The 22943-nt window shown below is 40.9% G+C and overlaps 1 protein-coding gene across 2 annotated transcripts in view; it reads left to right on the top strand.

The window, feature by feature from the left end:
• Pgm5 (phosphoglucomutase 5) overlaps positions 1 to 22943 on the top strand; it is a 173222-nt gene that overhangs the window by 123477 nt on the left and 26802 nt on the right. Inside the window, exons 10-11 of one of the 2 annotated variants that reach the window (XM_063250243.1) lie at positions 10747 to 10800; positions 11781 to 11915. In XM_063250243.1, coding sequence (XP_063106313.1) covers positions 10747 to 10800; positions 11781 to 11915 — 189 coding nt within the window. The remainder of the gene's footprint in view (positions 1 to 10746; positions 10801 to 11780; positions 11916 to 22943) is intronic. The other variant, XM_003472198.5, reaches the window with a different exon arrangement.

The following is a 22943-nucleotide window of genomic DNA, read 5'->3' as shown; positions in this document are numbered from 1 at the left end:
AATTTCTGGGTTATATAGCTCCCTGTTTTAAACCTTAGAGGAATGCCACATGGTTTTCGAAAGTAGTCCCATCACTTTATGTTTCTACTAGCCAAGTGTAAGTGCTCCAGTTCCTCCATATTTTTGCTAACCCTTAGTATTACGTCTTTTTTATTTAAAAATATTATTTTAAAATTAAAAAATTAATCTTTCTATAGAAAAACAGAAGTAGCCCTCTCTGTTAGCAAAACCCAAAGGAAACTTAATGGGACAAAAGTTATGTTTGCTGTGGGAGGATGATTGCTAAGGTCCTCTCGGTATTCTACCGCATAGAAATCAAACTGTCGCAGGTCTGCAGGCTGATCTCGTTATTCTCTAGATTTGTGACTCTGGGCATGTGACTTAGCTTCTCAGAACCTCAGCCTGAGTCAGGACAGAGGGTAATGGAAAAGGATTGAAAAGAAAAGTACGATGAAGTCCCAAGTACTGTGCTGGCACATAATCCATACTCTAGAAGTATCAGTTCCTTTTCCCTTTTCCGAATTCTTAACTTGACTGAGTATTGATTTGGAGGATCAGTCGATCTCAACCTCTCCTCCTCCTTTTTTTTCTGTCTGTATCTTTGTGTCTCTGTTGCTCTGTGTCTCTCCTTTTCTCTCTCTCTCTGTTTCTGTGTCTCTCTTTCTCTCTCACCCCCGCATCCACATGCACACATCCACACATTTTTGAAAATCATCTTCAGTATGCCATACTATAGCAAATACTCCCCCAAGGGGCTGGGGATTTAGCTCAGTGGCATAAGCACCTGCCTTGCAAGCAGGCGGTCATGAGTTCAATCCCCAGTACAGGTAAAAAAAAAATACTCCCCCAAATCTTCCATTTATTCTGTTCTTAAATATTTTGTTTCAAGTATGCTTAAAATATTCTACAATGAAATTTAAGGTTCAAATTAATGATCTCAAGGTACTGGGAAGTTCTCAGTTATCTCTGTTTTGTTTAAATTCTACTTACTAAGAAAAAAAGTATGATGACAGGAATTTCAGCAATGATTTTTAAGCAAAAGTTTTTCTATTCCTGTTTTATCAGAAATTATCTCTAAGCACATTGTTTGGTTTCAGAGCATCCCTTGCCTGTTGGTGTTGTAGCCCTGTGTGAGCGTTCAGGTTCAGAGAAAGGAAGTCTTAAGTTTTTTCTCAATTCTGCCACTTCCTTGCTGGGTTATCTCAGGCAAGATATTCTATGTCCCTGTGCCATCTGCTTCTTATCTAAGAAAATAGGAATAATAATTGGGGCTGTCTCACAAACCCTTGGGATAATTAAATGAGATAGTTTACATTCCTGGCATTTAACAAATGTCAGTAAATGACTGGTGAAAATTAGTGTCTGTTAAAAGAGGGCCTTTGGGAAAGACAGCTCCTGGCATATAATGAGCAGCCTATAATAAAAAGGAGAGTGTGTAGCTTTGCAGATTGTCTTGTGAGGATACGAGAAAACTTCGTTAGTTTCTGAGTCATCTATGAATTAAGTCAAATCCCCATTTCTCTCCCTGCCTGAAGCTAACCCACATACTCTGAATCAGAAAAGGTGTTTAAAGGCAGCATAGTCTCCTTTCTGTCCCTAATTTGAGTTCAGAGTGAGAAAACAGGTCATGGACAAAAAGCTGTCTCTCATACATCTCTAGAAATAAAGTAGAAATAGTTCTTCAACCACATTGAAATTAAAGTCTTGTTTGATAATAAGCCTCCACTGTGGAAATGCTCAGTGAAGTCTATCCTGCCTGAGAGAGTCCCTGTAAACCTTTCAAGGAGTGAGAAGGGAACCCTCAGTCCTGGGCCCCTGATGTGAGTCCCTAGGGGCCTGTCCTGCCATCCTATGGCTCATCAGGTCTCATGGGACCTATATGGCTGCTGCCAGTTATCTAATGTGTTTGTGACCTTGGGTGCCGAGGGAGGAGTGGATATGTGCATTAAACAGGGCTCAGGAGAGACGTATTAGATTTAGAAAGCAATTTAATAAGGCTCCATTCCACTGTGGTTCTAAGTTCCCGTGAGGATGTATCACTGTCTATTCTCAAATAAGATCTAGTTACGTGAATGACAGATGCTGGTTTCTTCAAATGTGAGTAGGAAAAAATAACCCCACAGAGATTGTAAGGGAAGGGGAACCGTGTGATCAAATTGCTGACTAGTTTAAGAAGTTCCCACTTTTTGCCTTGTAACAAGATTAAAAAGATGAGCAAAAAGAAGACACTTCATGTGGCTTGAGGGGCAGCCCACTCTCTTCAGGGTGAGCTCTCTATGTAGACACCCAGGGCTCCTTTAGTGCCAGGCACTGTCCCCCTGCCAACCCAAGGAGCATTACTAATATCAAGACAACCTCTCATCTTATCTTCTCACATCTCTTGCTCGTAGCCTGAGTCCTGGGATCTGCACTCCAGGCCACAGTTAAGAGGCTTCCCCAACTCTGGCACAATGAGTAGCCACAATCCTGGTGTGAATGAAAAACAATCTGACACAAGTGGCACCATGCTGAGAGATGGCATAGTGCCACTGTGGTGGCATCCATACACACTTACAACTCATGTTTTGAAAATTTGTCTTGAAATGAAAAACCTTGATTCTTGAGGAGCAGAACTGAACCAAATGAGTCCCTTTTAAAGATATCCAACTCCTGTATTTCTGTTTAACAAGCTTAAACATTGTGAAATCCTACCAGTGCTGAAGTCATTTGCACATAACAGTTGGGCTAATATTAAACAACCTGATGTAAATAAATGCATACCAGATAGCTGATGTGGAAAGCCAAATCCAGTTTGATTACGTCAGGCTAAATTTGGGTGTATTAATACCTCTTCAAGTTATGTAGCCTGTGTGGAAATATTTTGATGTTCTTCTGCGTCTGGAAAAAAAGAACCATTTAAAATTAGTTCAGAGAAAAAGTGTGCTTTGAAGACTGGCTCTGAAATCATTTTTAAAAAAGAGTTGTTATTTTAATATGCAGAAAAGTGTCTGCATTTTTTTATTTTCAGTGCTTAGAAATACTAAATTGGAAATCTGGAAATTATATTTTATTTCTAGCATGGGGTGCATTAATATGTACCTTGGTATCTCCAAGTCCTCATCAGCAATATAGAGCTCACCAAGGCATCATTATCCACGGTATCACAGAAGGGCAATCAGGTGGTGCCAACTGAGGAATCTGGAGCTTCAAAGCTTTTCTTTCTTCAGGATTAGCTGGTCAACCTTCAACCTCCAAACCTTCCCAGTCAATGAACTATCTAAAAGACCATAATAATAATAATTTATCATTGTCTCTATCATATGCCATTTTCTGGAATGCAGTTTGTGCATATAGAAGTAAGACTTCAGAAATAATTTTAGTTGTGCTGATATTAGCCTACCTATAGAGTTTAGTTAAATCTGAAAGTTGGTGCCCAGTTTAGTCATTTTACACTAAATAACAAAAATGTTTAGGGGTGGGGAGCTGTCATTACGTACATATTGTGATTGACTAGAGATATAAAAACTTGTGTTTCTATTGCAAATTGTAAAACTGAAAAAAAAGCCCTGTAATAAATACACATTCTTGTCCTAAACTAGGACAAGGTGACGAAGTTTGGTTTATTCATTATGTCTTCACCCATTAAATGAAAACTACCAAACATCTGCTATGTGCCAGTCAGTCTTTGGCACTGAGGATCCAACAGCATATAGGACAGTTGAAGTTCATGTGCACTGCTTACAGTTTTGCAGAGAAACCCAGTTGACACTAAACATGTAAATTACTGTAGAGTGTACCAACAAATGTTACAAAGAACTTTATTCAGTCATGCATGTCATGGAGAGCTAATGTAGATGAGGATTCTAACAAGTTCTTTATAGGAAGATGATATCCCAAAGACCAACTGGGAGCTTCCCCAGGTGACACCATTGTGTCTGACTACATGATTTTCTTCCATTGTATGTGATTATGTGGTTATTAAGCTTTCCAGGTCAAAAGCTGGCTTTTCCCATAGACATTCTCATGAGCTGTCCTAGTACTTTTCTCATCACTGAGATCAATACATGGCGTTCACAAATTAAAGGAGAAAAGGCTTATTTGGGCTCACAGTTTGTAGAGGTTTCAGTCCATAGTCATCTAGCTTCAAGGCAGCATGGTAGAGGAGCACAGCAGGGAGAAACAGCTCAGGGTATGACAGCAGGAAGCAGGAAGCAGAGAGAGAGAGAGAGAGAGAGAGATAGATATCGAGATCCAGATTGAGACAGAAAGAGGGAGATGCACCCTTCCAGGCCACACCCACAGTGACTCACCCTTTCCAACCAGATTTCACCTTACATTTAGCTACAAACTCATCAGTAGACTAATGCATTGATGAGTATCACATCCTATAATCCAACTGCCTTTCAAAATCCCTGTCTATAAAATAGCGTGAGGCTTGGGGGAGCATCTAGACATAAGCTATATCATGAGCTGTTATGATGCCTGTGATTATATCCTCAAATTCTCTGCTTAGTGTGTTAATACAGACAGTCGGGCTACCTGTTGCACTCTTTACCCTGATTGTGCCAATCGCCTTACAGCTGTCTTCTAAACTGTTAGAAGGACTTTCCCAAAACGTAGTAAGAATCTAAGCTGCTATAATTGTCATTGCTTCCTGCTGCAATCCACATGTCTCTATGTAGTCAGCAGGGTGACCATCACCAGGAAAAACAAACACAAAAGGCAAAACTGCAAATTGACAGAGAAACTAAGGGAGGAAACTATGCTGTCATCTGGGTCAAGTGTATATGACGCCAAAATACCCCAGAGTGGGGGCGGGGCAGAGAAGAGAAATGAGTTGTGGGGTCAGCGGTCATTTTGGCTAAAAAGATGAGGAAATGGAGTGTATAACCTATTTCCATTGTTTCAGATTTCATAGCAGAATCTGAATAAGGAATAGCTCTTGAGTCTTTGACTCTCTGAGCAGCCCGTGCATCACATAAAGTAGTTTTTGCTAGCTTGATGTTTTAAAAGAACATGAGAGGAGTCATTTCCCCTTGATTTTCCCCAGATAGTTCTTTGTAATTGTTGGCCCCCAGAGAGCTGGTTGTGAAAACAAACAAAAGAAAAAACCAGAACTCTAGATGGGTATGGCTGTGCAGGCAATGTCCTGCAAAAGGCATAGCCTAAAATGAGAAGCCCAAGTTCAAGCTAATCAAGAAGGAGGATGCTTTCCCGCAGTTTGTCCACCCAGAAGGGGTACCCTCTTAATCCATACATAGGTGCCGTGGGGACTGGTGCTGTCTTGCTTAGCTGCTTTTGAACTCATGTTCACAATTAGTTCTATGACTTAAACAAAAGAATGGACATCTCTCTCTCTCTCTCTCTCTCTCTCTCTCTCTCTCTCTCTCTCTCTCTCTCTCTCTCTCTGTGTGTGTGTAGAGCTATGTCTGTTCAGTCCAAATCCCCTGCTTTATGGGCTGTATGTTTTCTTCTACAAAATATGGTTCAGATGTTGCATAGGAATATTTTCACCTTGAAGCTTTCCAGATAAATTGTTGTGATTTCCTGTGGGAGATGATATTCGAGGCTCACAGCGTCTCTCCCTTCCAAGGCTGTCTTGTCTCCAGGTTTGCATGCAACTGACTATATATGCAGCATCACACCAGATTTCAGGGTCATATGCTGTTTTCCCCTGGAATTCATCCTGCATCAGTATTGGACTAGGTCAGATGCTGCCAAATAGCTGTTGGTAATGTACAGTTCTCCTTTCCCTGCCTGGCTGCAATATGTCCTATAGTCTCCAAACTAACATCTGGCAACTCTGAATGTATTTAGCAATTTGCAGATTTCTCTGCATTGATTTATGCAAGGCTTTAAAGAAAAACCCAAACAACAAAACCCCTAACATTCATTATCAAACATTTATCAGATAGTTGCTCCACACAAGGCTTGGAGACAGCTTTGGGGACCATACAAAACATGATATACTGTTCAGACATTTTCACATGAGAAGCAATTATGAATATCAGTAATTTATAGGAATCCACATCAAATCATCAGCCTTGAGTCAAAATACCTACCCTGAAGTCTCAGGTTCTATGTTCATGACCAACGTGATGTTGAGCAAGTCTTTTAAAAATTTCTTTTCTATGAAAAGAGGAAGTGGCCTGGATGATATTAAGATTCATCTTGCAGAAACTTCAGTGTCTAAATTGACCAATTAGGAAGGAGTATTTTGTTGCCAAAGAAATCATGTCAGTGGCAAATATGGAGAAGATAAATGTATTCAGCAATGATTTTAAAGGCATGGCAATATTCTTAAAATTAACCGTAGTTCTGCCTCATTTGAAGTGAGTATGTACCATGGCATCATAAACCATCAGTGTGAAGGCTTTCGATAGTAATCATATGCAAAATCTGAAAGGTTAGAAAATTGAAGAGTGCTGAAGCATTTTCATTAATACTTAATGACTAAGAAGAGTCATGATACATGTTTGGTGATTGCTGTTATGGAAAGTACTTCCCACATATCTTTTGTAATCTGATGTCCAATAAGCTGAGTTACTTTTTATCTGAATTTTAAGAAACCAAGGTTTAGAGAGCTTAAGTAACCACCAGCTAGTAAGTGGCCAAGTCAGAGCTCTAGCCTGTGTTTGTCTGGTGGCTCTTCCTGTACCATTTCTAATCACACTCTCGATAGCAAATCAAAGAGGAACAAATTTGAGCAAAAATGAAACACTATGGAAATAACTGGAAGCTTCCCGGAGGATATTTGTGTGTTGATGCATCAGGTGACGAGGATTCCAAGCTCTGTATTAATTGTTCTCCACAGCAGCAAAGTTAAAGTATTACTGTTACCATCAAGGCATGTATACCACAGAAACGGAGCCATAGAGTGGGACTGAAGAGCCCTTTCTGTACCCCTTTCCCTACCCCATATTTAATGTTAGCTTCTAGTAGAAAAGGGCATCTTTCTCCCCTTTTGAACTCATGGCTGTTATGTCAGATATTGCAGATATTATAGCTGCTGTGGCTACAGAGACCTCATGGATTCCTCCATGCTTGCTCTGAGAATTCATTAGAATTGTACTAAAAATACTGTCAGATGGCTCAAGAAGAGGTCATTATTAAGGCTGCACTGTTGCCAAGGCCTATGTGAAAGATTTCAGTACTCAGTAGCATGATGTTTTGTTAGTCCTGCTGTGTTACGGTCCTCCTAGGATTGCAGTCAGATGGTAATGTGTGCATGAAATCTTAGAGCCTAAAGAGACCTTGCTTAAGACTGACACATAACCCATCCAGGCACTTGATAGATGATGCAGGTGACCCAGAGGAAAGAGGCTGCTGTAGTGATTTCCCCTTCTGATGGTAACATTAGAATCACTGGAGAGCTTTTAAAATCCCAGGGCCCACATGAAGCCCCATATAAATTAAATCAAAACATCTGGGTTGAGATCCTGGTACCGCTATTTTTCACGTGTTCCTGCATGCTTGAACCACTGGTGGCATATATGTGACTCTCCCATTAGGGACAAGCCACCCCATGGGACAGTCATGCATGTGCGGCACCATTGTGAACATGTTAAAGACCTTCTGGTTAATTCTGATATGTAACAAAGTTTGCAGTTTGTACCACATCGTACACTCAAGCGTGGGACTACACCTAGGTTCAATTTTAGTTTTAGTCAGAGTTGACCTTTATTTTAGGACATTATGAAAAATGAAAGAGGAGTAGATACAGTGGAGAAGCCACTGTAAGATGATGTGTAGGACAATTTCTATTCTTATTTCCATATCTGCCCTTCATGGCAGGTGCATTCACCCCAGTTCACCATGAGAAATCTACTTGTGTTTTCATTTGGCCTGTGGGTCCTTGCCAGGGTGGAGAGAGACTTCAGGGAGCACCATGGTGGGGTCCCCAGCCCTACTCACTCCAGTGGCTGAGCATGCAGCAACTAATTCAGCGAGTGATCACAGAGGACTTACTGTGTGCTGGGCAATGTCTGAGGTGATGTGGATAAAATAGAAGTAAGCAGGTGTGTAAGGCTCTGCCCTCCCAGAGTTTGTTAGCAAATAAATGGCCCAAAGATAAATCTTAGTGATTCCAACATTATAGGGTGAAGCAGTGGTGGGAACTTGTTTTATTCGTGTCTTCTAAGCCTAATGTCTTCAAGAGGATTTGTGGCAGCAAAAACAAATCAGGCTGTAGAATATAACTAAGAAACAGAATTCATAATCAAGCAATGTATAAATCTGAGGGTCAAGAACAGAAGAAGAAAAATTCATGTTGGGATCTATGCCAGATCCCCAATCCCCCAAATGGGTGCACAGCAAAAGCTCAAAGGAATGAGACAAGTGGCCTGATCATTAGGGGTGCAGGAGGAGTGAAATCCTCAGCAGAGCTCATAACTCTGCTAGGCAGCTGGCCAGCTGACTGATGCTAGGAGGCTCTTAATCAGAACAAGCAAGGAGTTGAGTGGACAATGGAGAAAACCTGAACAGGATCTTGGGAGGGGTTCAAGGACCCCCTCAGAGCAACAGATGATGCTAATTAAGGAAAACTATCCAGAAAGTCTCCAGGTGGCCTCAGCTGTGGCCTGTCTTGCCCCCTGAAGTGTCTCCTCATTCTCAGTTCAATCATACCCAGACCACGACACAGTCCTGCACATGTAGTCAGCATCAGCTCTCCAACAAATTCATAGTTATGCAAGTCATAGGACCCACTTGGACTGAACTTCAAATATAGCATCAAATATTCTAGCAGTCATATTGAAAATGGAAATATGGCTGCTTACAGAGTACTTTTTGTCAGAAAGAAAAAGACTAGTTTATCAGGGAAAGAAAGGCTTTTGTATCATTTTGTTCTTGAAAAATATCTTGAGTGGAGCTTCTTACTATCTCTGAGTCTTGTAGTGAGTACAAAAGTTAACTTTGTAGGACAGTACCTTGTAGCATCTTGCAACAAAAGTGAGAATATGAAACAAAATACAACATAATCCATCCATTTTGCTCAGGAGTGGTCAGAAGAATGGCGATTTGGAGTAAATCATGTCATCTTCATGTCAGTGTGTGTCTAGAAGCTGGAAAACTTGGGAGATGGAGATATTGGACTCCTGGTAACATTCTTCATAAGCATAATTTCTCTTCACCAAGATTTTTGTAAGGCAGATGGTTATATTTTCTGTTTTCTAGTGTAGAGCTAAAGGAGTATTCTGTGATGTGAGTAATGTAATATTTTACACCAGGGGTCAGTAAAAGACTAGCTAGTAAATATTTTAGACTTTGTAGGCCAGATGGTCTCTGTCACAGATATTTGTCTCTGTCACTGTTGCATAAAAAGCAGCCGTAGGTAATCAGTAACTGAATGAGCATGATTGATTTATAAAAATAGTTTCTACCTACAGGTCATACATTGCTGATCCATCCTCAAAAATAAATGGAAAGCATATTGGTTTTCTTTTGTTAAAATTAAAGGAGTTAGAATCTTGGTCATTCTTAGTTAGTGGTGACTTTGACCTTATACTTTAACTGATATTATGTGATGATCCATGCTGGAAAGAACCTGGCTTGTGTTTGGGTTTCAGATTCGTGAGGCTTCTTTAAGAAACATGCTGCTCTCAATGCAATCCCAGTGCAACTGTTCATTCATCAAAGTGGCACCGAGCAGACATGAATCTGAGATAGCTGCAGCACAAAAGTGGGATGTGGCCAAAAATTCTTGCATTTGTGGGAGAATTGTGATGTTTGTCACCTTCAAGTCTCCTAAGCAACGTGGATTCTCATGTTCTCATGGTTGGTTTCCTAGGAAAGAGAGGAGATGCTGGGCTATTTTCCCTGTGCTGACAGGTGATATTTACTCTTATCTTTCCAAATGCAAAACATTAAGCCTCCCCAATGTAGACTTGAACAATCTACATGTGAGTGTAGCATGTAGTGTAACTAAAGACACTGTAGATACCCTTAGGGAAAATAGCATGATTTCACTGTCAAAAAAGGTTTAGTTATGGGCAGATAAAAATGTTGATGGTTTTATTCTTAAATACCTCCCACTGGCCATAACTGATCTAGAAGGTTGATTGTGTAATGGATGCTACCTTAAAGGGTGGAGTCCAGGAGGTCATCAGAAGAAATAGCCCCAAGTGATTTGGAATCTGCAACCACAGTTGTGTTGGGGCCTCAATCACAGAATTGATTTCACCAATTTATGGGTGAGCTATGATCTTGAGCAGTGTGTTACATGCTAATATGTCTCATATAGTGACAGTAGGCATATCAGCTTAAACAACAGTGGCCTCAAAAGTTTGTAAAATCATTGCTATGAGAAGAATTTTGGAACCACTGGGGCTTTTTTTTTTTTGTCATTTTGAACATGTTTTAGTATGTGATGCTTTTGGACAGTAGGACATTTGCTCCATTTGGAATTGTATTGACTGTTTACTTCTCTGGCAGCAAAAGGTAGTTAAAATGGTTTCTAATAATTTTGAAGATCTTAAGAGACTACTGCAGACTTATGGAGGGCATATGCAGTGTCTTTATCTTCATGTAACCAGTGCTTAGTCCAGTACCTAACCTTTAAGGGCCATTCTTAACGATGTGTTTGATAATGAATCCGAGGTAATTTGCATAACCAACCAGAGTAACTGGTTGCCAGCAAGGGAGATAGCTTCCTTTTAGTTTTATTGAATCACTAAAGGAAAAATCAAAGATTTTTGTTTGGGGATTAGGACAAAATATGGGAAAGCAGAAAATCATTTATATGGACTAATCATACCTATTCCCCCTTAGATATCACCAGACAGGGCTTGGAGTAAAGAATCAGCAGTCAAATTCATGCAGCAGGTATAATATAAATTTAATCATTACTTATTCTTAGCAAGCAGGATTTAGGGCTAGAGAAGCTTCGAGGATAAATTGCTTAGGGGAAATGTCAAATATCAAAGTCATCCAAGACAATTTTAAGAAGCAGCAACTCACCAGACATATTGTCTCGCCTTTCTTCCCATGGCTCCTGATGACAAGTTTATTGACCACAATTACTTTCTCAGCTGTCTTAGGAAAACACTCCTGTGGCAGAAATCACAAGATTTATTAGGCTTATAATTTTTAAAATATCCCTGTCGCTAATAGAAAGAAATAGAGACAGCAGAGATGTTACCAGCCAAAAAAAGGATCTTGGGCAACACTAGTGGGTGTGGCCACAGTCTGCCCCCGCCCCTAGTGGCCAGGATATGTAGCGGAGAAGACAGGAAAGAACAGAGGATGAGGTGATACTCACAATCCTCAGGGCCTGGCTGAGGTCCAGCCATGAGCATTTTGTGGTAGGATCCTGTTGCTACCAGCAGAATAGAGGGACAATGGAGGAATGAGACAACTTTAAAAAAGGTTCACATTAATTTGGAGTAGTCTTAAAAGTGGGTAATTTTTAAACTGTAATAGATAAATTTCCTATCCCTATTATATTTTAAGTGATGAATTTTGACCACTGCAACTTTATTGTATATCATCCTATCCTTGTTACCTCGTCTTCTTTTTCTTATATCACCAGGCCAAGGAAACTTGAGCATCTGTTAATAGTTTTGCTCCAAATCCTCTGCCAATACTAACCACAAAGAAACAAAAATAGGATAAAGAGACACATGGGTAACCTCAAGTATCTTTTAGGTTTATCATTCTTTGCTAATTGGATGAGTGTCCAGAAACTGTCATGACTTGATGGGTTTTAGACCTTTGATCCATGCTGGTTTCCACAGTAAGAATTAGTTATTGTTACTCATATATTTATTTGTTCAGTGATCCATTTTGGATGTTTTTTGTCTCAGGGCCTGAGGATCATTTTCTCGGATGCATCACGACTCATCTTCCGGCTCAGTTCCTCCAGTGGTGTGCGGGCCACCATCAGGCTGTATGCAGAGAGCTATGAAAGGGATCCCAGTGGTCATGACCAGGAGCCACAGGTACAAAACAGAGCTGGGATCATGGGACTGTTGTCTCACCACTCCAGGAAAACCTAGGAGCCCCAGTAGGCTTTTAGCAAAAAAGTGCATTGATACCTTTGGGTGAAGGTGAACACAGTGTTTGAGACAGAAAAATTGCCTTCTAATGTCTATAATGAATTTCAGCCAGCATTATGAATTTCCTGGTGTTTTAAAAACTCTACTTGGATCTTACTGTAATTCTGGGCTTCCTGTGAAATTGGTGCAGTAACAGTTTTCAACCACGAGCCTCCCTAGTCCCGTAGTCATTTAAGCTCTAGATAATATTAATGTCACAAAGTCCCCATTCTAGCGTTGGGCATATTGTGCTATGTTTCTGGATGCTCCTGTCTCCTTGGTTGTTGGAGACTGACCTGTGTGGTTGGTCCTAGATTCCTTTTCTAGGTGCCATTCATAGGGAACCAGTCCACTCCCCCTAGCTTTCCCCATCAGCCACCACTTGTAGGGACCTAATCCTATACTAGTTTGTTCCCTTGACTCAAGGATGCCCAAGGATGAATAACAAAGAGACAGAGTTATATTAGCATACAGGCAACTCTTGCCTCTAGTTTGCAGAGGGCCTGAGCCTCTGGCTTTTGTTCATCCAAACATGGATACAAGTAATTAAAGTAACATAAGATTCATCTGCCTCATGTTATCTATTAACATGTGCTTAGGTAAACAATTTAAAGTGAGCAGTATTAGCTTTCCCTAGAATCCGCAACATGCCCTCATCCCTGCTTGATGCCTTTCTCCTTTGTGCCCGAAGAAGAGACCAATTAAGTCTTAACTTGCCTCTGGTCTCCCACATCTCCCCATTTTTGTTCTTACAGTAATATTTGAATATCAATCACTACCCTTCATCCCTAGGGGGAATACGCAGGTGCAGCCATTCTACCATTTATCTTAAGGTCTAGCTTTATCAAAAGCTCTGTTTGCAGTTAGATTATCCCAATGGAGAAGCCGAGGCCTGAGAGCTGTACGCAGTCTGCAGGAACATGAGTGGGCAGCTTATATAGCAGCTTTCAGTCGTTGGGCCTTCCTCTGATGGCCACAGGCTTTCCATGCAAGGGATGGGGCCATGCTCTGCCAAAATAACTTGTTAATGAGTGTATTTCACCTAAGATAGTACCAAATCATGCCAGAAGTAGAGACTTACTTCCCAAATAAAACTCACTTCTACGTCCCATGTTGGAGATTAAAGCAAGGCCTGGAAGCCCAGAGCTTTGGTACAGGGGGAGGAATGATATTTTTGGCCTCCCTGGCTCTGACTCATTATGACTTTAGGATAGTTTTCTCCACATTCTTTTCCCTATTTGCACAGAGTAAGTGGTTATGATACTTGCTTGTTTTTATTTATCTTCCTCCTTGGACTGAGTCCATGTCTTTAGGCATGTTTGAAAACAATTCCATATACAGATGACTCACCCGCAACATGGTCCATTAAAGGCAAATCGATACTTTTAAAAAGGCCTTTGAATTAAAAAACCTCTATAGGCCTGCTTTTAGAAGATGGTGAGGGTAAAGAAAACATAAATCATACTTAAGTTAGTGCTCATTATTGTGTATTTTCCATCTTGTTGGCCTACAGTTTTCCAATATGAGTGGCTGGGGAATCTCTTCACTGATGTCATTCATCTGCTTGCTGATCATCCCTCTCCTTTTATTTTTTATTTTGTACTAGGAACCAAATTCTTGGCCTTGCATTTGCCAGGCAGGCACTGTGCTGCTGACCTGCATCCCTGGTTCTCACCTCTCTTTCTAATCATGAGTAAGAGTTTTCCCCAGTCTAGAGCCTAGGTGCATTTCAGATATGTAGCACATGATCTAAAGAATCTGTGTGACAGTAAAACTTATTTATATAAGAATAATAAAATTATACACACACACACCCTATAAGAAAGAGTATTCCACCATTTTACATGTGTTAATTACTCCTCCTTTACCAAGGGCCTTCCTATTGGAGTATTTTGGAGCTCTTTGAACTGTGGCTTCCCAGGATCACCTGTTTCTCCTTCCAAAATGTCTAGAAAGCAAAGTATTTGGTTAACTGTTAACAGGAATTGAAGATAAGACATGCTCTGAAGCTGTTGGTGTTATTAGTGATCCAGGGTCAAACAAGGAAAGACAAGTTTGGGTTTTTTCAGCTGCAGATAGAACTCCTGGATTTTCAGCTTGAATTTATTTGCTGCTCTTACCAGAAAGCAAAGAATACTCCCATGCATAAGCACACACTCACACATTAAAGTAACTCACTGACCTGCAGAGATTCCAGTGAGCTTACTCTAATTCAATTGGTAGCTTTTAATGTTTTATCTACTCTAATTAAATAGTGATCTATAGTCACATTATTTTGCAAGGACAGAGATTTCCTTTCAGCCGGTTTATCAGCATCTGACCATTCTACTTTGCACATGAATCATTTCTTTTTTGGGCGTTTTAAACAGATGTGAACACATTTCAAACAGTTATGCTGGGTGCCTTGTAAAAGTATCTATAACCATCCCAGTGATTCAGTTGGAAAACTTGTGTTATAATCAGTATGCATATGAATCTCTACCCCTACTTGCAGATTTTCCATTTTTATCCTTTTCTATAAGTGATAATGCCATTTGTTCTAAGTTTGCATCAGGGAATTTACTTACCTAACAATATTTTAAACTATTCTGTCCATGTTGATCTATGAATTGGCTGCAAGAGAAGGAAGTACTTGGGCCTGAAGGAGATAAGGTGTTTGCCTTGTCCTCCCTCAGTGTCCTAGCAAGTCAGAAAAGAAGCATCCAAAGGCCAATTCCTGGGAGGTTACAGTTTTAAAAATGCAAGATGACTTTAACTTTACTAGCAATCGATAGGCCTTCAATGAGCTCTCAAACCAGATGGTAATAATTTGGAAAAAGGGCTGAGCCAAAAGGATTTAAATTTTCAGGTAACCACGAACAGTATGATTGTTTCCATCTTCTTTCCCACCAAACTTGGTAGAGTTGTTAAGTCAGTATTTTCCTCACCTTCTTGCTTGTCGCTCTGAGCCACAGTTGGAGTAGCTAATGAACAGCAGAAGACCCGCAAGGAAAAGTTTTGTTAAGGACTAGAATAACCGCAGACTGATAATCAGCTTAGGGCTAATCAGCCCTTGGCTTTGACACTTTCATTGTAAAATAAAAACACATCCTTTACAACCCCAGTCCTTAAAAGGCACCTGCTTTTCCCCAGCCTTACAACCAAGGAATTTATATATATTTCCAATAAGCTCTACAGAGAAGACTTTAAGGATTACTATGCAAGCACCTGGAATCCTACTATATTTGACTTGTATCAAGCCAAAGACCATCTGTCATTTTGTTCTATCTGTTCTTAAAACATTATAATCCAGAAGTAGAATATTAGAGCCACTTTTTATGTGGAGAGAACATGCAATTTGTCTAAACCAGAATACTTTTGAGAGTGCAAAGGGATGGCATTAATACTTACGCTGAGTCTCTCCCCAGTCAGTGAGAAGATATGACTACTTTGGTTCCACATATTTGACCAGTTGTAGAAATGCACATCTCTTCCGAGATGGGGTCCTGAGAAAGAAGGAGCATGACAGGAGTGAAAGGGGTGACATCAGTGGATCTCAGTCCTGACTGCACATCAGATCTCCGTGGAAATACCCAGGCCTAGATCCCACTCCCAGAGTTTCTACTTTAATTGTCTTCAGGTGGGATTTGTAGCTTTGAAAAGCTTCCAAATGGCTCTGATTAGGGCTAACCCAGCTTTACTTACATCCTGATCAATCACCCAGGGATGACCAGCTTGAGAAAGGCAGCGGTTCTGCATTGCTAAGAGCTGCCAGGGGCTTGTGCACCAGTAAGCACAAGCAGCCACACTCTGCATCCCAAGGAGGTAGGTGTGAATCCAAGCACAGGCCCTTACATTCTGGCATTTTGTTTTTTACTTTTAGTAATACATGTTTGTAGTCCACAATGATTACACTCCCTATAAGGGATTTGGTAGATGATGTTCATAACAAATTCAATTCCCATTGTTCCCCTTGCCTCAAACACCATTTTATTTTTCAAGCATCGGTCATTAATTTATCTCGTAAGGCCTTATGAAATGATATCTACATACCGAAAACAAGTCTGATAAGTCAAAGAACATATAAAACATGTAGCACAGTTGTACTGTTAAGAGACACTTTTAGACACTTGGTCCATTCTGGGTTATAATACCATTTTTAAATTCTCTTTTTTCCTACTATCTGTCTTTTTTGAGTACTTTATATGTATGGAGTTTTCCATATAAGAGAAACCATGCAGTATTTAAGCTCCTGTGTCTTAGTTACTTCACTTAACATGATGATCTCAAGGTGTGTCCATTTTCCTACAGCTGACTCGAGTTTATCCTTCCTTATGGTAGGATAGTACTTCATTGTGTATAAATACCGCATTTTTAAAATCCATTCATCTGTTAATGGGTATACAGGGTGTTTTCAGGGTTAAGCTATTACAAACGGGTATCACACATCCCTGTAGTGTGATTGTGATGTCTGTAACTGCTGGAGGATTCCCAGGAGGAGAATAGCTGGGTCAAATGGAATTTCTACTTCTAGTTTTTTGAGTAATCTCCCTAGTGATTACCACAGTGGTTATATCAGTTTATACTCCCACCAGCAATGGAGAAAGGTTCCTTTCTTTCCATAGCTTGCCAGCATTTGTTGATGATAGCCATTCTTTCTGGAGTGAGATGGAATCTCAGTGTTGTTTTAATTCACATTTATCAAATGGCCAATGATATTGAGCATTTCCTCATGTAAATACTGGCTGTTTGTATTTCATCTGAGAAACATCTGTTCTTTAAATGTCCATTTTTAATAGGGTCTTTAAATCGGGGGGTCTAATTTTTTGAGTTCTTTGTATATTCTAGATAGTAGTCTGAGAAGTAGGTAACAAAAATTCTTTCCCATGTTTAGTTGTCTCTTCATTGCTGTGCAGAAGCTTTTTAATTTGCTGTGGTCCTATTTGTTGGTTTTTGGTATTATTTCTTATAGATGTTTTATTCCGAAAGTCTTTACCTACATCTTTGTCTTCAAGAGTTTTACCAGATTTGTCTTCCAGCAGATTGTTTCTGTTCTAATGTTTAGATCTTTGATCCATTTTGATTTAGTGCCTAGTGAGAAATACACATCTAGGTCCAAACTTGGACATGTGAATAGGTAATTTTGCCAACACAATTTGTTAAAGAGGCTATCTCTCCTCTGGTGAAGGAATTTGGCTTCTTTGTCAAAGATAACATAGCTGAGTATGCCTGGAATAACTTCTGTGTTTTCTGTTCCAAAGATGCTTGAAATGTATTTTGTTGTTTGTTTTGTTTTTACCAATCCTGTGTTGTTTTTGTAGCTTTGAAGGATAACTTGAAGTGCAGGATGGCGAAGCCTCTTACCTTGCTCTTGTTGCCCATAATTGCTCTTGCTGTTCTAGGTCTCTTCTGGTCCTATATGAATTTTAGGATTGCTTTCTCCAGGTCTGTAAGAAATGTTACTGGTATTTTGATTAGGATTGCGTTAAATCTGTCTAACAGTTTGGAAAATATGGCTATTTTGGCCATACAGGTTCTGCCTACCCAAGAACAGGGGATAACTGTCCATTTTGTGATATCTTCTTCAGTCTCCTTTTCTGCGTGCTATAGTTTTCAATGTAGTTTTCTTTAACACTCTGGAGTGAATGACACCTGTTCTTAGTAGCTCTCTTGTCATCTAGACTTGGATCTCCACTGCCTGTTGGGTATTCCACACATGTAAAGTAGAACCCTGGTCAGTCTCCCCCAAACAAAACTAAAACAGCAACCAACATCCTCCTTTCCGTGTCTTCTTCATCTTAGCCAATGGCAATCTTCCCTTCCAGTTGGTTCAGCCATATAACCCTATGAGTTGTCTTTGACAGCCTTCTCTTCCTCATAGCCCATCTCCAACAGAAATTTCATCCACAGGACCTTCAAAACACACCCAGGATCCAACATTGTCTCGTCGCCACCACCGTCTCTGCCCTGAGCCAGAACATTGTTCTGTGCTTTGTGTTTCTGAGAAGTCTCTTAGCTGTCTCCTTCCCACCACACTTGCCCATTCTCCGCCCCCAACCTGTTTCAGCACAGCAATCAGAATGATTCTTCCAAAATATGTTAGAACACTCACTGCTCTGTTAATATCTTCCCGTCTTCTCCTATCACCTGCCTCAGAGAAGAGACAGAGAACCCTCTCCATGGCCTTGAACACCCTGCCAAAAATGACCCCCTCTTCCTGTTTCTCTGTCCACCACAGGCTGTGCTCTGTGAGGACACTATATGCCGAGGACACTGCCTTGTGACATTTGCAGTCGCTATTCCCTCTCCCTGAAGTGCTTTTCCTTCTGGTCTCCGCAAGGCTTTCTTTCCATTTCTGAGTGAGCAAAGGCTTCCTTGGCCTCCGTATATGCAGTGACCCTCACACCCAGCTGCTCCTTACTCCTTTGCCTTGTCTCATGGCCTGTTGCACTCATCTCTGTCCACATGCATGCGAGATTGTTTGCTTATTTTGTTGTCAATCTCTACCAGGTAGAATAAAAGCAGCAGAAGGCTAGGACTTTGTCACTTTTGATCACCATATTGTTAGTGCACAAAATAGCACCTGGTATATGCCAGAAACCTAATCAAATCTTATTGGATTAATGAAATGCTATTAGTTCCTTTGGAATGACCCAGACTGATTATGTCACACAGGAAACTGAAATATTCCCTACTCAGTATGAGACGTGGTACTGTCATCAGGTTGCCTCCTATCATGGAGGGGTTGAATAACATAAAGCATCATTTAAAAAGTACCAAACAAATAATACCTATTATATTCCAGGCTCCATCCTAGATACTACACTTTACATACATTTATTATTTTATTCTTATTTCCTGTGGTCTCCAGCACAGGACATCATTCTACTTTAAGTAAGGAAACTAAGTCAAGGTGTGTTGTAGACCCATGGAAGAAGTAACTTAGAGATTGGAGAGTCATATAAGTCTTAGGGTAAAACCCATGTTGGCCTCACTAATGCTTAAGGTCAAGAGAAGAGAGGATTTCTTCTGACCTATGCCCTCGTTCTTGGGCATATAGGGTCTTAGGTCATTGTTATTACTAAGGGTTTTTTTCTCATAGCATACAGTAAGTCTCTGCTATTAACTAGGTGCCCAACAATTCAGTTCAGTTCAGTGAATTCAGTTCAGTTGAGGTCAGGTCAGTGCTGACCCTGTCTTAAGTGCATTGAGACCCCACAGGTTAAGGAATTGGCCCACAGACTGCCCCTGTTTCAGGGGCCAGCTGCAGATGAGGTGCTCAGACTGCAAATTCAGGAATTCCTGAGGGACATAGCCCTCCCCATTTCAGGTCCAGTAATGCACTAGACTGACTCAGCAGAGCTCAGGAAAGGTTTTAGAGGAGTCAAATGAACGAGACTGACAGGGCACAGTTAGAGGGAAGCTTGTGAGACTGCTGTGACCTAGGGCACGGCACCTGATCAGCACTTTGACGTGTTCACCAGCCCAGGAGCTCTCAGCATCTCTGTTTGGGTTTTTTTTCATGGAGTTTTCATGACCTAAGTATGATCGGGATAGCCTGGCTAGCACCTGCCTGGCAAGTATGACTGGGATATCCTGACCTTGGACCAGTCTCCAGCCCTTCTCCTGGAGGTCAGGAGGCGTGAGCTCCAGCTCTGTCCAAGTGATTCCTTGGGCATCTACCCCCAGGAGTATGTTTAAGCACATTTGAAAAATCACTGTATTAGCATGAAGTCAGGTCTGGTTGAAATAGGAATAACACACTTTCTTATCACTCAAGAAGTTCTAGGAGTTTCAGGATGTCTGTGCTGGGATCCAGGAAGAAAAATGAAACACATTCTTTTACTATCCCACACTTAAGAAAGTGGACAAATAATCATTTTTTTTCTTGAAATAGCAATGAATAGGTTTTAAAAGTATTATTAAAAGAATAATTTTCTAAATGCATACCTGTAATTTTGTGTAGTTAACAAATGATCGGGAAGGATTGGCCAAAAACTTGGCCAATAGCTTAGAAATTGAAATAATAATATACATAGCATGAAAGAAGTAGAAATATAAGAGTTTAAAAGTGGTGCATGAAAACTGAGCATGGTCATATATGCCTGTAATCCCCGCTACTTGGGAGGCTGAGGCAGGAGGATTGCAAATTCAAAGCCAGTCTGGGCAAACTAACAAGAACTTGCATCAAAATTTTATAAGATGTAAAAAGGCTAGGGCTGTATCTCAGTGGTAGAGTACTTGGGTAGCATATGTGAGACTCTGTGTTCAATTCCTGCTATCCCCTCAAAAATGTGACACATATTTGGAGACTAAGTCAGTCAATGTTCATGGCAGGATGAAAATTTACATGTATGTGTGCATATGTACATCTGTGTGAATGCATGGGAGAAAGTATGATTTTTGATTCATGCTAGGTAAATATGTATTAAAAACGTAAGTGTATTATTTAAATCAAAGCTGCGCATGGCTACCCGAATAGCTGCGTGTGCAGGGAATGCCATGAGGAAGTACTTTATGTCACTTTCTTCCTTAGAATTTAGACCATACCGATTGTTAGCCTACACTGAGGCACAATCTAGACCACTGAGGCAGGCAAAGTTGAAGCAATGTTTGAGGACTTTATTGCCGGCTGGGTGTGATCAGACCAAGAGCAAAAAGACCATTGGTGCTGAGCAAGAGGTGAGGGCATGTTTTTGTAGGAGTCTAGATGGGGGAGGGAGGTATTGCTGAGAAGGGTACAAAATTTTGGGTTCCTGAGTAGGGTGTCTAAGGCTCGGTGATAGAGTGGGTTGGGTACAGCATGTCTCTTGTGTTTTTTTTATGGAACCAGCTCTTTGCAGGTTGAGCTGTGTGGGGACAGCTGCCGGCTTCCTGTTGAATGCTATGCCCCCCACCCCAGGTGAGAGTAACAGATCTGTTTGGGGAAGTTTTTCTCTCCTGGTTGGATTGGGATCTAGTTCAGAGACCTGACACTGATGCCTGTTGGTACCATAGGGAGATCCAGCAAAGCCTAGAGAGTTTCGAAAAGAAACACGTGGTGTAGGACTTGAGCTGTAAAACCTAGGGGCAAGTTAAGAAACTGGCTCATTCTTCTTGGAAAAGAAATGTGACTTGGAGGTCATTGGGAATTTAAAAACTAAGATGAGCCAGAAAAGGATGGCCAGCTGTTCTCCATAGCTAATGAATATGTAATTCGAGGAAATAAACGCAAGCTGTCCTGGAAGGGATTCAGACTGATGTGACGACAGTTTTTCAATTGTGGATGCTTCTGCCCAGTTAACGTAGTTGGATTCTGCTTTTCTAGACATTTCTGACCATAGAGATTTGAATAAGTCTTAAATATGGAAAAGGGTGGAAAAGACGGAGCAAGATAATGTCTCAAAGTATTTTCAGTGTTAAAATTAGGTTCTGTGATTATATATATTTTTTTAGAAAAAGAAACACGCTAATCAGATGGGTTAGATTTCCCCCTAGTGGTGTAAAAAGGAACTCAGTACAGTTGTGTTTTAAATTTAAAAATCACTTGGAACAGAATTAAACTTGGGGAAAAGAGCAAAGATACAGTTTTTTTGTATTTCTGCTTGCCTTTGTAAGTTACTTCTTGGAAGAACACCCTCCCCGGCCCACGGTCCTGCTTGCTTGGCTTTGGAGATCGGGACTCTTGCTGTGTGGTCACTTTGCACTGTTTTCCCTCAAGCTGAGACCTCTTCTGGCATGGCCTGTCCTCTGATGATGTGTGAGAAACTCCCTCACATCCCATGTGAGGGGGATACAGCAGAAGTTTCCCAGGGGCTGGTGTCTGATGCCAACCAGGGCTGTGGAGAGTGTCATTGGCAGTGAGGCTTTTCCTCAGCCTGTCCCTGGGATCAGGGCTCCTCTCCAGGCCCCCTGTGCCGCACTACATGACACTGCAAACTCTCCTGTGGGTCCTACAGACCTGCGCATCTCAGTGTCCCCTTTTATGGCAGTGTGCACAAAAGAAACTTTTACTCCACCGCTTATAAAAATACCTTGGCGTGGCCAGCACATCCCACAAACCTGGTGGCTGAAACGCAGGGCTAAAAGCTGTGCTCTGATCCAGCCTTTCAGTTAAGTTTAGATTAACATTTAGAAACCCTGAACCTTGACCAAAATTATACTTGTACTTCTCCTTTCAAGATACGTGATCCAGAATTTTAAAAATTAGATTTAAAAATAAATGTAAGGAAATCTAACAACTTTCTTGATTTTTTCCCATGATGCCATTCTGATTTTCTAAAATGCTAAATATCAACCTCTCATCCAAACGTTGTTTTCTTTTAATCTTGGAGCCTCTGCTTAATTTGTCTGGAACATATTTAACCAGCTGTTGGTTAACTTGGTGCTGCGGATGTCCACAAATCCCCAAGTCTTGCAGGGTCTTGTTTACTCAGGCTGAAAATGCTGCATGGATGAATTTGCATGGGTCACACAAATACAGAAGGTCACTGGCTGTAGCTCCTCTCGCCAATGAATGGGTTTGACAAGCTGTGCCCAGCTAAATGTGGCTTCCCCCTTCCTTTTGTTCCAGTCCAGATGCACAGCACACAAGTTTTCGTGCAAGTCTCATAGGCTAGTGGTGATTCACGCTTCCTTTGAAGCAGTGCCCTGCTCTGGTGGACAGCAAACCATTTGCTTTCCTCATAAACAAGAGGGTATCTTAGCAAATGAATACTGACAGTAAACCTGGACACTGACCATGACCTTCAGCAGAAAGCCCTGCACTAATTTAGTGTGTGATCAGCCAGCATCTGGTGGAGACATGGCTTGGACTTCCTGCCACTGTCCTGCATCCAGTCCTATGGGGGACACAAGATGCTGGCTGTCAAGGCAAGGAGTATTGCTGTCTTAGCTCTTGTCTAAGTTGATTTTAACTTTGATAACCCCATCCCATTCAAGATGCAGGTGAAGGAGTTCCCATCTTTGTGTCTC

This window comes from Cavia porcellus, unplaced genomic scaffold, assembly GCF_034190915.1.
Source record: "Cavia porcellus strain 051 isolate PalLab524CR breed Dunkin Hartley unplaced genomic scaffold, mCavPor4.1 scaffold_1, whole genome shotgun sequence".
In the NCBI taxonomy this organism is placed as follows: domain Eukaryota; kingdom Metazoa; phylum Chordata; class Mammalia; order Rodentia; family Caviidae; genus Cavia; species Cavia porcellus.
Note: the sequence above shows the minus strand (reverse complement) of the source record. Positions and strands in the feature narration are given on the sequence as shown.